This window comes from Magnolia sinica, chromosome 17 (genome assembly GCF_029962835.1).
Source record: "Magnolia sinica isolate HGM2019 chromosome 17, MsV1, whole genome shotgun sequence".
In the NCBI taxonomy this organism is placed as follows: Eukaryota; Viridiplantae; Streptophyta; class Magnoliopsida; order Magnoliales; family Magnoliaceae; genus Magnolia; species Magnolia sinica.
The window spans coordinates 64,103,558-64,119,552 of NC_080589.1; the positions used below are offsets into that span (position 1 = coordinate 64,103,558).

The window sequence follows — 15,995 nt, forward strand, 5'->3', positions numbered from 1 at the left end:
AGACGAGCGCTATCGATTGCTGCCGACAAGATTCTTTTCTTCCGAGTTCCGATCAACCATCAACCAGGTATTACCGAAATCAAAGGATTTTTTTCGATTTTTTTCGCCGTTGACCTATTTTGTCAGAAAAAATCCAATATTATCGAAGATATCGCCGATATTTCGCCGATAATCCAGAGAGAAACGAAAAATGGGGGTTTCGATGTCGCTAGTCTAGCGACACAGTACATTCTCCCTCATCCACACAAGTAAACGTAATAGAAAGGGTATGAGAGGCTTCAGAAGCTAGTGTATTGTCACTACAATATGAAGTTACGAGAGAGGTTGCTCCGTTCGGAAAGAAGAAGAAAAGCACAGGAAGACCCACTGGACCTGATGACAGTCGGACAGCATGCATATGCTGAGGATGTGGAGGATGACCTAGTTTACCAGTGGGTTAGGTCGGATGACTTAGATACCTCGGATGGGCGACCAGACCACGGAGGCAGAGACACAAGGGATTAATGTTGACAAACATGTGGAGCAGCAGAGTCTCCTGATGAAGCATTCGACCCATTAACGAGGAGTCCGGAGGGCGACCGCTGGCATCACTATCACGCAGACACGTGGCGGGAAACATTATCTGACACCGAGACTGAGTCAGAGAGTGATGCAGGAAATGAGTCCGGTGATGATGATGGCGGCGATAAGGGTGATGATGACTCTGATGACAGTAAGGATGATGATGATGATGATGGTGGTGGCAACGGAGATGGTGGCGACACAGGTGGGAGTCAGGATAAGAGGCCTCTTAGCCCTTTTACCGGGGAGGAGAATTTTGATCATTCCACGCAGGACCCTGACCATGGTTCTCGTCCAGGAGAACCACGACCTCGTCTTGTTTACAATAAAACATACACGCGTCAAAAGCTACTGCAGAAAAAGAAGACTCATAAACTTTCAGATTTTGAGGAGGAACTGCTAGCAAAATGCATGAGGGACACAAGCGTTCGTGGCAAGCGAGGTGGCTCTAGATTTGGATCACGGACGAGGGAGGGGAGCTCGAGTTACAGGCCACAACATGAATCTGGATCACAAACACTGGAGAGTAGCTCGAGTTCTGTGCCACAGTATGGGCATGGATATGGACCTAGTGGATATGCGACGAGTGACTCCAGCAGTTACGACACATCATTTTTCAACCCTGGTCAGGAGTTCACTTCTACATATGGGCAAGGATATGAGCAGCAGTATGGATATGGCCAACAATATGGATACCAAGGAGCTTCATATGTGCCCTTCCCAGATCCATATCAGTTACAGACTGTGACGATTACACAGTACCCACGAATGGGCGTATTGATTCAGTTTGGAGAGGATGAGTACCAGCGTTATGTAAGGAAATATCTCAACCGGTACCACTCTACTATGACTTGGGCACAATATTGTCGAATTGTGGAGCAGCAGTACTATGCCCAGCCCCGTCGAGATGGAGATGATGATTACGAGCCACCAAGCAACTCTATGTGGGTCTAGACCACAACTAGTCCCCATCATTGATGTTTATTTATTAAATTTTACTTCTTCAGTTCTTATTTTGCTTTTCAATGAATTGGTTGTGTTTTCATACATGACTATGATATATTTATAAATATCATTCATTCAATTTAAATATAGTTGCATTCGTTCAGTTAAACACCGCATAACTTAGGACCCTATACAAAGGAAATTTATTATGTGCATCTTTTTTTTGAGATGTTATGATTTAAAAGTGTGTATTAAGGGCCTTTTTAACAATCCCCAAAGTTCCATTAAAAAATTCAACCATTTTCCCAATGTTTCCCCATGTTTCCCAAAAAGTGCGATAAACTATGCGATACAAACGATATATCCCGTGCGATAACCGATACGTATCTGTATCTTAAGGGTGCGATACATTGTGCGATACCGAAATTTCGAACACTGGATACGGGGGTGTAAAGGCGATACGGGGGCGTAACGGCCCGTAACGGTGCAAATTTTTTTTTGCCAAAAAAATATTAAAAAATATGGATTAAATCCGGAATATTCTAAGCATTCCAAATATGCATTCATTTATAAATTGGAACATGTTTATGGTGGTGTAACGGTCCACTCTTTGGTGAGAAGTTGTATCGGACTGTCTGATTAAGTTTTGAACAAAGTAACCTGAATTTGACTACAAAATTCATATATTTAATTTTCTAAATATCTAATTTATATACTTAACAATTTGATATCATTTCTCCCAATAGTTCTTTAAAAAAATGAAATTAAATTCAGGTAAATGGCGTTGCCAATTTGGGGCTGACTTGGAGGACCAATCTATGCCCCAAATTAGCCTCAAATTCATACAATTTATTGCCATTATCCCACTTATGAATTGGTGGACATTTATTGGATAGTGAATCATGAAAAAAATCAAAAGGCCCTATTTTAAAAAATAAAAGTCCACAAATTAACAATTAAAACTATTCAAACAATTTGATTTTGGCATTGTGAGTTAGCAATTGCAGTCCATAATTTAATTGGTAAATTTTAAGTTAATATATGTCACATGTACAATTTTTTAAGGGCCCGAATTAGGCGAGACTCGGATTGTGAAGTGTAGCACACGTGTCAAAGTTTTTTAGGCCTTACCCGTGATGAATGTGTTATATCCACACCATCCATCCATTTTGCCAAATAATTTTAGGGCATGAGCCCAAAAATGAGGCACATCCAAAGTTCAGGTGGATTGCACCATAAGAAACAACAATAATTAAAAGTTCACCATTAAAAATTTATTGGGGGCTACAAAAGTTTTAGATCAAGCTGACATGTGTTATATCTAAACCGTCCATTCATTTGACGAGCTCGTCTTAAGGCTTGAACAGATTGGATGGAAAATAAACGTTACGGTGGGCCCTAAGAATTGTTTAACGGTGAAAATCATTATCTCCGCTACTATTTTTAATGTGGTCCAGACGATCTTTGGATATAATTCATTTTTTTTATGGTGCTCTAAAATGATCTCTGAAAATAGATGAACGGTGTAGATATAATAAATACATCAATGTGGAGCCCACATAACTTTGATCTCCTTTGAACCGTTCGTACAACTTGGAGCTCGAGGATTGTCAGCGCTCGTCTTAGCATGACACGTACCTCCAGCTGGTGCGCGGTACACCTCCGAAAAGAAAAAAAGAAGGGAGAGGGAAACCGAAAAGAAAAAAGCGGGAAAGAACAGAGAGAGAGAGAGGAAGAAGAAGAAGAAGAAGAAGAAGAAGCAGCAGCAGCGGCAGGCCACCGCGGCCGCGGCCGCAACCGCAGCCACAGCAAAGCCGCAATCCGCAGCCACAGCTTCCCGAGCAGAAGAAGAAAAGAAAGAAAAAAAAAAACTATTTTTTAAGGCCTGTAACAGCCGTTACGGGTCAGTAACGGCCATTTCGCCCGTAACGGCCATTACGGTAGCAAAATCGGGGCATCACCTGTTATGCCCCCATATCGCATAACGGACCCCACCGTTACCATTACGTATCGGCCGTTACAGCCGATACGTAACCGATATGGGACACCCTGATCACCAAACCATGAGCCCTACTGTTCGTACTAAGAATGTAAGGACATTATACACAGCCTGATGCATTAGGACTAAAGGTGTCAACAGGCCAGGCCAAGTTCTATCCAAGCTTGGCCTGCACTGTTCAACGTAGGCCCAAACCAGGTCCTGGTCCGTGACAAGCCAAAGTAGTCTAGCCCAAGCCCAACCCAAAATGCTTATATATTGGGCTTGAGCCAGAGAAAACACAAAATCAACAATTCCTTTTCTTTTCAAAATCCGTTTTTTTATGAGGGCTTAACGTTTAAGAAATTCAACATTGAAAAGGAAGAAGAATCCAACGACCTTTTTAAATTCCTCTTTGCATTTGCTCTGTTGAAGAAGATTGATAGATCAGTGAGTCAAATTCTAGAAATACCCAAATGGAAATTTTTGAAATTTTGGGGTTCTAGCATGTTTTCATTGATGGTGTTTTCTTATTTCTCATTTTTATTGAAATTTTTTGTTTTAATGGAGCAAGCCCCGGAAATCACAATGGAAATTGAGGTTCCCTGGGTGGGTTTTTCGTGAAAATCTGTTATTGGGTATTGAGAGAAGAGGTAGATGTTGTGAAGAGAGATCATTAGAAACACACGCGCGAGCACGCACGCACAGAGATTGCAAACTCTAATTGGTCGGGGCGGGCCAAGCCAAACACGGGCTTTTGTACGAGGTCCAAGCCCAGCTGGCTTGAGAAACAAGCTTCGGTTTTAAGCCCGAGCCTGGCCCTTAGGCATGATACTCCAACACAAGCCCAGCCTAAAGCTGGCCAGGCCCAAAGGCCTGATGGGCCAGCCTGGCCCATTAACAGCCCTAACTAGGACCCTATAATTCCTCCTCAAAAATATACTTCACTTGAATAACATCATCATCTAAGCCTTATACCAACTACTTGGGGTCGTTGGTAGAGACTCAAGATCAGGGTGGGCCAAATCGCTAACGGTAACGGTGGGAACCGTTACCCATTTCGGGGCCGTATCGGCCGTTATACGGGCGTAACGGCCGTTACTGGCCCATAACGGCTAGCCGTAACGGTCAGAAAACGGTAACATTTTTTTTTGCATTTTAAGGTCCGTTTTTGCTGTTTTTTTGAAACTTCTTGCTTCCAAACTGTTTTTCACTCCTACTACTAATTTCGACCAACCTTGGCTGGATATTTGAGGAAAAAACACATTATATTGCGGATTTTGTTGAATCAAAGCTTGGTGGGCCATTTTTCAGAAATTTGTCAAAAATAGGTATTTATATTTTTTTAATATGTTTTGCTGTTTTAATCATCTCATATGATTTGTTAATCATAGTAGAACATGTTAATATACATTTTACAGATTTGGGGTGCCATTTAATATTTTTTTAATACTTTTTTCTATTTACGCATGAATTTTGACCCTTTTTTTTTAAATTCGAAAAATCAATTTTTAATGGTTGTTTTGTTGTTTTAATCATGCCATATGATGTGTTAATCATATTAGAACATGTTAATGTGCATTTTACAGATTTGGAGTGCCATTTTATATTTTTTAAATATTTTTTTCTATTTACGCATGAATTTTGACCCTTTTTTTTTAAATTCAAAAAATCAATATTTAATGATTGTTTTGTTGTTTTAATCATGCCATATGATGTGTTAGTCATAGTAGAACATGTTAATGTGCATTTTACAGATTTGGGGTACCATTTTATATTTTTTAAATATTTTTTTCTATTTACGCATGAATTTTGCCCCTTTTTTTTAAAATTCAAAAAATCAATTTTTAATGATTGTTTTGCTGTTTTAATCATGCCATATGATGTGTTAATCATAGTAGAACATGTTAATGTGCATTTTACAGTTTTGGGGTACCATTTTATATTTTTAAAATATTTTTTTCTATTTACGCATGAATTTTGGCCATTTTTTTAAAAATTCGAAAAATCAATTTTTAATGGTTGTATTGTTGTTTTAATCATGCCATATGATGTGTTAATCATAGTAGAATATGTTAATGTGCATTTTACAGATTTTGGGTGCCATTTTATATATTTTTTATATTTTTTTCTATTTACACATGAATTTTGGCTATTTTTTTAAATTCGAAAAATCAATTTTTAATGGTTGTTTTGTTGTTTTAATCATGCCATATGATGTGTTAATCATAGTAGAACATGTTAATGTGCATTTTACAGATTTGGGGTGCATTTTATAATTTTTTAATATTTTTTTCTATTTATGCATTAATTATGGCCCTTTTCTTTTAAATTTGAAAAATAATTTTTTAACGATTGTTTTACTGTTTTAATTATGCCATGTGATGTGTTAATCATAGTAGAACATGTTAATGTGTATTTTACAGATTTGGGGTGTCATTTTATAATTTTTTTCTATTTTCGAATTAGTAACTTTATGTTTTTATTTGCTTATATTGGACAGGTTTTGCCTTGGAGCTTCTTAGGGTTTAGTTAGAATATAAAATCATCTTTATTAACATAGGTCATACACTCATACTCATATCTAATTATCTAGTATCTACCTAAACCTAAAGAAATATCTGAGTCTGGCCAACAACAAGTGATGATATTGGATGGCAACATTGTGAGAGAGTTGGTGGTACTAGGCACCAAATGAAGTACAAGTATTGTGATAGACTAGTGACTGGTGGAATTACCCGTCTCAAACAACATTTGGCACATCGAAAGGGTCAAGTTGCGCCATGTAGTAGAGTACCGAAAGAGATAATGCTTTTAATGCAAGCTAGTCTGGATGAGTCGAAGGGTAAACGTGCTGCTGTACAAAAGAAGAAAGATGATATTTTGGATGCAGCTCGACAGGAAGTGTTTGGTCCTGAATATATGGGCATTCGTGATGAAGATATTATTGATTCTGACGAAGATTCAAATCGAAAATTTACTATAGCTAGGAGAGAGAGCTTGCGTCTAGCTCGTGAAGAGGAAGAACGTCGCCGCATGTTTGGCACGCATGGGTCAGTGCGTGATACGGGGGGGGGGGGGGGCCGTGGGAGTGGGAGTGGGAGTGCAACTGCTTCTGCAGGGGGGGTAGGTTTGGTGGGTTACGACATATGTTTGGGAGCCGACAACAGACATCTTCACGTGATGCCCCTATACGTTTGGATGAAGAAGTAAATAAGCCTAGGAGACCCTCTATTGATCCAATCCTATTTAGGAAAGAATCAACTAAACAAAAGAAGATAAAACAAATGTGGAGTAGAACTTCCGTTGAGAAATTAGGTAGAGCAGCAGCAAAGTTATTTATACATGCCAACATACCTCCTAACGCAGCCAATTCTCCATATTGGCAGGTGGTAATTGATGCAGCAGCAGAAGCAGGTGAAGGAATAAAAGCTCCCACGGCTAAGGAGATTAGGGGGAAATGGACAGATGCAGAGTATACGGATGTGAAAGCATACGTGGCTACCTTCAAACCTGTATGGCAAGCCAGAGGATGCACAATCATGTGTGATGGTTGGACTGGCCCAACCAGACACAGCATGATCAACTTCATGGTATACTGCCACTTAGGAACTATATACCACAAGTCAATTGATGCCTCAGAGGCAACAAAAAATTCTACTTATATTAATGGACTAATGGATAAAGTTGTGGACGAGATTGGAGAGGAGAATATAGTGCAGATTGTGACAGATAATGAAGCAACATATAAGCTTGCAGGACATATGTTGATGGATAAGAGAAAACATCTTTTTTGGTCACCATGTGCTACCCATTGTATTGATCCTATATTGGAAGATATTGGGAAGAAGAAGAATGTTAAGGAAATGGTCGAAAGGGCAAGGGAAGTGACGACGTTTATTTACAACCATAATTAAGTAATTGCAATAATGAAAAAGTTTATGAAAGGACGAGAGTTGTTGAGGCCTGCGGCGACTAGATTCGCAACAAACTTTATAGCATTAGAGAGTTTATTCCAGCATACGGAAGAGTTGAGTGAGATGTTCGCTTCCCGAGAATGGCTCAACACAAAACATGGGAAGAAGACATCAGGGACACCGATCGAAGTTGCGAACACCATACAGGACAACAAATATTGGAAGAAGGTCAAGGCGATCCTAAAGGTGATGGAGCCACTAATGAGGGTACTCCGTCTTGTTGAATCCGATGAAGCACCTACCATGGGCTTCCTATATGATGCCATGGATAAGGCAAAGTTTGTAATTCAACGTGATTGTAAAAGTTGGGAGACTTATTGGAAGATGATCGACAAGAGATGGACAAAACAACTCCATCACGATCTTCATGCAGTAGGTTATTACCTAAATCCTAGGTATAGATATGCCCAATCATTTGTTGCGGATGATGAAGTTCGTGTCGGGCTAAAAAATGTGATAAAGAGATTAGAGCCTGACTTAGATCTGCAAATAAAAGCATTGAATGAATTAGATACATTTGGAAATCGCCTTGGTAGCTTTGGAGATGCTCTTGCACAGCATGCAGTATCTAGATTGCAACCGGCCGAATGGTGGATTAATTTCGGAGAGAGTACGAAGGCTCTCCAAAAAATTACAGTAAAAGTTTTGAGCCAGACAACATCTTCCTCTAGCTGCGAAAGGAATTGGAGTTGTTTTGCGCTCATTCATTAAAAGAATAGGAATAGATTGCAGACTAGAACATTAGATAGACTTGTCTTCATGCACTACAATATAAAACTAAGAATGTGACGACATCATAGGAGCATTACAGCTGCTGATGACGGAGACTACTGTCCAATAAACTTAGACAATATTTATGATGAGGATGATCCACTTCTACCTTGGTTGGAAATAAGGGAAAAGCAAATTGAAGAGGATAGTGAGGAATTGGAAATTGATGACCCAGAAATACGCAGAGCGCAACAAGAGAGTCGTGCAGATGTGTTGGACCCAGTAAGAGGGGCAGCGTTTATGCCACGTACGGATACGGCTCAAGATCAACAAAAGAGTACGAGTAGTGGTAGCGTGACCGTGTCGGATGATGACGATGACCCCCCTGCCCCTGGTGCTGGCACTTCTGGTGTTGCTCAGCGCCCTATACAGCCGTCTACAGATCATGATGTCGATGAACATCGACAAGGTGGTACACGAGGTCGGACTTATGAGTGTACCGAGTCACGATGCAGCCAGCAGGAGGTGGGTACATCTAGTGGTGCACCGGGTCCAGGAGATCCGGAACATCAGCAGGCTCATGGTCTTAGTTATTATGATGGATATTCTTATGGTCAATTGAATTATGATGGTTATACTGAGCCTGTTCCATCACATTCATGCTGGAATAGCCCTCCCGATCAATATCCATATGATTATAGATATCGAGATCCAAATCCAAGTTATTCATCACAACAGACGCACTCTCAATATCAAGATTCTCAACACCCTGAGTATGGGCACCAGTATGGCTATTCGACGGGCACTGGTGGATATCCTTACTCCGGGTCAGAGTCATTGCCTAGTCCGGATCAGTCATCCTCTAGTTTCGTTAATCTAGTATTTCTTTCTGGCACTGGATATTATGGATATGCAGCACCTATACCTATTGGACAGCCTCAGCCTGATGGTGACGATGACGATGATGTAGAGGTCGAGCAACCACAAAAAAGCAGATTTTCATTTTGGTAGTGACTTGTGATTGTGAGTATATATTTGTGTTAAGGTAAGTATTTGCAGCAGACAGCTCACAACAGTATTATTGCAAGAAGCCATGCACACACTTGACACTGCCGAACTTGTATTTAAAATAGCTCCCCTGACAACCAATCAAGTAATCCTTAATCAAGTTGCAGGGGAGTATATCAGACACTACTAATTATTTTTTTTTAATATTCTTGACTTGAGGATGACAGGTCATAGACAGGAATCACACTATCACAGTCACGTGCACACTGCACAGGTATGTTCGAGAAATTCCTCAAAAATAATTGCAAACACCTAATGTAAGATATTTTCATTTTACATTCATTCTAATATATCTATCATTGATAGTAGGTAGTTAGAAAATTAAATATATGAATTTTGTAGTCAAATTCAGGTTATCTGGTTCATAAATTTATCAGACAGTCCGATACAACTTCTCACCAAAGAGTGGACCGTTACACCACCATAAACATGTTCCAATTTATAAATGAATGCTTAGAATATTCTGGATTTAATCCATATTTTTTTGGCAAAAAAAAATTTTTGCGCCGTTACGGGCCGTTACGCCCCCGTATCACCGTTACGCCCCCGTATCCGTATCGGTTTTAGAGGACACCATTACGCCAACCGATACCGATACGGGACACCTTGCTCAAGATGCTTAACATATGAAGACTCAATAGAGACTCCACTTAAATAACAACCGGTACCAAAGATTCAAGATGCTTAACATATGAATCTACTTATAAAAGCTAAGCAAGAAGAGATAAAACCTTATCCCAACTTCTTGTGGTCGTCAACAGAGACTCAAGATGCTTAGCATATGAAGACTAAACAGAGCCTCCATTTGAATAACCAGTAACAAAGACTCAAGATGCTTAACATATGAATTAACTTATTAAAAGCTAAGCAAGAAGAAATACACCCTCAGATAGTTTGACTATACACTACCAAACCTCTTCAAAAAGAGTATCAGGTTAACCATTAAAGCTTGTTAACCTTAAAACCACTTATAGCCATGGAAACTGATTATGGAGAAAAATGATCCTGTCCTCTGGCATCAGTGTAAGTTACACTGCTCCAAGTTGCGTAGGGAAGCCTGGACCATCCTATCAATTCAGCTGGACGTTCATTAGTCGCAGCAATGTTAAATGGGATACCATGTAAAGATCACAATGAGAGGATTGAAACAATCTGATCAATAGCCAAAAGATGCAAAGTCCAGATTGTTTTTGGATAAGTGGGTCCAATCAACAATCTGAACAATCTATTTAGTGGTGACCATCATGGACTGCTTATGGCTGCAAAGAAACACTGCTATCAAACAATTCTAACCATCCCATCCATGGCCTAGAACACAGATGGCCAACTTTCAATTGACTAGGACCCTCCGAGGTGTGATTTTCTCATAGTACCCGCCAAGTGTGGGCTGAACCTGATGAGCCCGATGGACAGTCTAGATTGATTGATTGGACTGTCTCTGTCCTGTTTGCTCATGCAACTGGGAGGAGTATATTTATAGTGCTCTACGATCACTACATCAATTCTCTAAAATACAGTCTTAAAGGGACTACACTGAATTCATAATCAATGAGTCATAAACAGTAAAGACTACTATAATGTGTGCTTGGATATATGGTTCAAGGGATTTACCAACGTTCCCGTAGATCGAACTCAGATCCTGTTGAATCTTGACCATTAGCTTCAAGCATTTCACGTAACTCTGTTGTCGTAACATGCCTTTTAAGGTCATCTTTTATAGCCCACAATGCCTTACTTTGTTCTTCCAGGGCATGGTCCAAATTCTTGGCACTTGAATTATGATTTCCAGATTCATCACCATTCTTGTTAGTTGAAACGCTGCCAGTAGTCATATTCCCTTCACTTTTAGGAACTTTTGTCTTCTGGTCATTGTCCGCAGCTTTCTTGCGTTTTGTGCCTTTGGAAGATGCTTGTTGTTTTTCTTTAATTTCTAGCATTTCAGCTTTAGAAACCATAAAGGGACAACCAAACATCAGAAAGCATGAGAGGTACATGATACTACTGTGCACCAAAGCATCCCCACTGTATATGTCACACTTGTAAATGGCGATCAAAACCATTGACCTGGTGGGCTGCCATGTAGATAAGCCATAGCCCAAAAGCTAAAGTGACTGGAAGATGGTTGCCCTTTGAAAAGTGGCCTGAAAGAACTGAAAGTTAAAAATAAATAAATAAATAATAATAAATAAATAAAAACAGCAGCGGCCACCATGTAAACTGGCAACTGCAATTCAAATGGTAGCAGTTGTCCAATACCCAAATCGCAACCAAAATTATGTCAATGGCCCACCCGCATGGTGGCCCACAAAGTCTATGGTCTCAATAACAAAACAAGTTTGCTAAGTGAAAGGTGGGGATGGCACTTCACAATAGCATTTCCCAAACAGTGGCGGACTGAAATCTGATTTCTTCCAGCATCACCAAGGACTCCACAAACATGAAATGAAATCTCATACCATTTCTGGCGGTGGATGCATCCTTTTTATCTAGGGAATGTACGGCTTCCTTATCTTGAGTTGAAAGGCTGTCCCAACCAGACAACTTCTCCACTTGTGTAGATGGAGACATTTGTATAAAACAGCTGACATGGTGCCATGCTAGACCCTTAGCGCCTCCATCAGGCTTCATTGCAACACGGACCTGAAACCAAATGAAACAAATATGCCAAAGGGTCAGGGAATGAATACAGCTAGCCATCCGGGCAAATGAGAGCTGCAAAATAGAGATAGCTTCCTCTGATTCATTTCTAAGTTTCAAAGAATGAGAGCTGCTTAATGGAGATGGCTTCCTCTGATTCACTTCTAAGTTATATATATATATATATATATATATATATATATATATATATATATATATATATATAAACATATTAACATATTATAAATAATGAAATATGGCTGATGAGATAACAACACATAAAGAAAATATAGTGCCAATAAAAAGAAGGATTGTCACACATAAAATATCAAAACAGAAGCCAGAAGAACAGATACTTTGACAATAAACTGAATTACAAAATTAGAGAAATGATCACCTAAAGGCACTGCATATGAACTCTCACATCAGCTGTCTTTCCACCAACATGTCACAAGTGCCAGGATATTGGAGCTGTGCAAAAGGTGGGATACGCCATGAAGATCGCCTGGCACAAAAATCAAGCAGGTCCACTCAGCAGAGGGACCACACATCAAATCAATGGAAACTCAATGGTCTGACTCAATGTACAGGTGTGACTCAGCCCGCCTCCTAATGAGTAGGACTGATTTCCATGATAGATGATCTTCGTGGCGGGGCCCACCTGCACAGAACAGACTGCCTACATGTGACACGTTAGAGGGAAAGACGGGCTGCATATGAAAGTTCATAAACAGTGCCTATAAGTGATCATTTCTCATAATGTTCTACTCACAAGTAGTGAACTTCAAAGCCTCATGCGAAAAACAACGCGGAACAAAATATTTTAAGCCTGAAGACTACGTCAGACATTATATTTTCTAGAAGAGTTCATAAACAAGGTCCTAAAACTTTGGTTTGTGGTCCAGATATTGATCTAATGGGCCCCACCATGGATGGGCCACAGCTAAAATCTTCTAGATTGGAAGATCCCCACATTCCAATATTTGGCCTCTTTTTTAATGATTGTGAACCATTGCAATATTATTTTCTTAATCGTCTATTTGCAGGCTTCTTGTATGAGGGTGCCGTCACAAGAGAGAATGCAGTGAGACTGGCTTTACCTTTTAGCAGTTGTGATAGATGAATTAACCACTATTCTAGGATAAGGTACTTAGGAGTATGTAGCTTCAGAACAAAGATGGCACAAATGCTAAATTGAAGTTTTGAGGAAGCCTCTAGAACCTAGAGGCTTAAAAATTACTTCCTTTTTTTTTTGGAAAGGTAATGATTTTATTAATAAACACCAAAGCCCAAAGCAATTTAAAACTTAGAGGGGAAAAAAACAAAAACAAAAAATAAACAAAAAAAATAAGGAGAAAAGGAACTCTCTACAAAAACCTTCAGAGATACAACCCAGCCGATTACATCAGATTTCACCCTGCTAAAGACCTCTGAAATCCACTGACTACAATTCCCAAAGCAGCGTTTGTTCCTTTCCCCTCATATTGACCAAATGCCTACCAACATTGCAAGTCTCCAAATTGTCCCCCATCTCTTAGCCACTCCTTCCCCATTCCAAGCCAAGAAAAAACTCTCTACCGAACCCAGCAACACCCATGAAACACCGAACAAATCAAAAAAGTTATCCCCAACTTCCTTGGTGAAAGGGCAATGAATGAAAAGATGATCAACCAACTCATTTTTCATGCACATCACACAAATATTTGGGAGCACCATCATCCTTCTCCGAAGATTATCAATTATGAGAACCTTATTCCTACCCACAAGCCAAGCAAGTGTGACCTTGCAGGGGCACCATATTTCCAGATGAAAGCAGTATGGAAAACTTGATCTCTCAACAAATGCCCAAGGATTTCTCTATACGAAGATCTAACTGAAAAATGGCCAAACTTCTGTTTGTTCGACACCATTACATCCCTATATCCCACCAAAGGGCAAACACCGTGCAGCCACTCCATGAGCCTAACAGAATCTTCCAGTTCTGTCCGGTAGACTCCTATTTGGGGGGGGGGGGGACAAAACATCCCATCATCTGATAATGTAAAGCATCAAGCAATCGGAATATTTGCTTCCGAAGAGAGGCTTCCTAACTTGGAAAATCTTCCTGAAGCGCCTTCTTGCCCAACTAAGCATCCTCCTAGAAACAGCTCCTCTTCCCATCACTATAAGAAAAACCAACCCCCTCTAAAAACTTAACATCCCATCATCTGATAATGTAAAGCATCAAGCAATCGGAATATTTGCTTCCGAAGAGAGGCTTCCTAACTTGGAAAATCTTCCTGAAGCGCCTTCTTGCCCAACTAAGCATCCTCCTAGAAACAGCTCCTCTTCCCATCACTATAAGAAAAACCAACCCCCTTAAAAACTTATGCCTCAACCTAGCCACTGCCTTCCAAAGTGAAGAAACTCCATATGATGATGAGTCCCTAGTCTACCATCCCCTTTCCTAAACCCCATACTTCATTGCTATAACCTTTCTCCAAAAATTACCATCCTCCGTCCCAAAGCTCCAAAGCCATTTACCCAGCATAGCAGAATTCATGGCTTCCAATTTCCTTAAGCCTGCTCCTCCTTCCTTGAATGGTTTACATACATCTTCCCATTTCAATGAATGGAACTTCTACATCTCTTCTGCTCCCTACCATAAGAACTCCCATATTAGCCTCTACAATTTATCCAATACAAACCTTAAACACCAAATGAGGGACTTAAAATAAGTTGGCAACTTAGACATTGCTGCCAGCCCTCGCCCATGGAGAGATGACTACCCTTCCAATCCGAACTAAATGGAGTATCCAAAATGTAACTTTATTTTATAAAAAAAAAAAATGATCATTGAGGGGCAAGACTTTAGTTTAAAGTTAATGGTCGAGAGATTCCTCAAAATAGTTTGTTTCATTGCTTATAGCTCTGTTATCCCACGGATCCGTATCGATAAGGATGTTTCCAATAAAATTCAAGCTGGGTAGACGACATGTATGAGGTGCCTTTGGAGTTTCTGTTTGATCATGGCATGCCCGTGAAGTAAAGAACAAATTCTATAAGATAGATAATTAAGGTTGACAATGGGTTGGGTGGCCCACCTGACCCAAGGAGCCCGACCTAGCTTTGGCAAGACTTGGGCCTATTAGCTTGGTCTATGGGCCAGAATTGGGCCTCACATGCATGATCCAATCAATTTTCAAGACTGGCTTCTGTTAAAGTTATTTTAGCCAAATCCATCCCGGTTCAACCCAACTTCATATGCATGTGGTATATCCCATGAATATGACATTCCAAATTTCCAATCCTTTCCTTGATTAGGCAACCAATCCATCTTGAATATAAACCATTGGTTTCATTCCTCAAAAATCTCTATTTCTTTGTGCATGGTGGCCCACTAGATCAACGGATATATTAGGAACATTCAACTAGGAAATAGGGATTTTATCAATTTTTTAGCCAGGCTGGGTCGGGTCCAGGCGTCAAGCCTTAAGTTGTTGTTTATCTTCTTGTTTTAATAAAATTGTTGTTAATCCTTGGAAAAAGGTACCGTATGGCATTCATAAATAAAGCAACACACGCCAATTGTATGTGCTACCAAGTTGGATCAAATCATGCTCATTTTCACTTTTCCATCACCAACCACAACAACAGGCTTTTATGCCAATTGAGGGACTTGTTAGATGAGACTCCCCTTAGTGTGATTCATTGAATAGATAATCCATATAGTATGGAGTCAATCAACGATATCATTGATCACCAAAGAGAGGGGAGGTAGCATGCAGAGGATTTTGAATGGTAAAACCTATATAGACTCGCTACATTCATTTTTATCTCCCAAGCTAACAAACAGAGAAAATCTGACCAAGATTTTGAAAGACAATTCAAAAAATCACCCTTACAATATTCAAATGTTGGGAGGGAGGTTAACAATTTCACATGGTCCACACCAATAAAGACGCTAACCTGGATTGCTACCAAGTTAAGGATTTTGAATGGCAAAGACTATATCAACCCACTACATTACTTCTTTTCCAAGTCAAATAATCTAATTACCAATCTAGAAAACTGGACCAAGATTTTAAAAGGACGTCCAAAAATTCACCCCCAAAAAGGATTGAAACATTGAGAGAAGA

At 39.8% G+C, this 15,995-nt stretch overlaps 1 protein-coding gene across 2 annotated transcripts in view; it reads right to left on the reverse strand.

The window, feature by feature from the left end:
* The window catches only part of LOC131230293 (poly [ADP-ribose] polymerase 1), a 100,713-nt gene that overhangs the window by 68,370 nt on the left and 16,348 nt on the right, over window positions 1-15,995 (reverse strand). For both annotated transcript variants that reach the window (XM_058226142.1, XM_058226143.1), the window contains exons 4-5: window positions 11,697-11,880; window positions 10,852-11,182 (exon numbers count right to left, since the gene is read on the reverse strand). In XM_058226142.1, coding sequence (XP_058082125.1) covers window positions 10,852-11,182; window positions 11,697-11,880 — 515 coding nt within the window. The remainder of the gene's footprint in view (window positions 1-10,851; window positions 11,183-11,696; window positions 11,881-15,995) is intronic.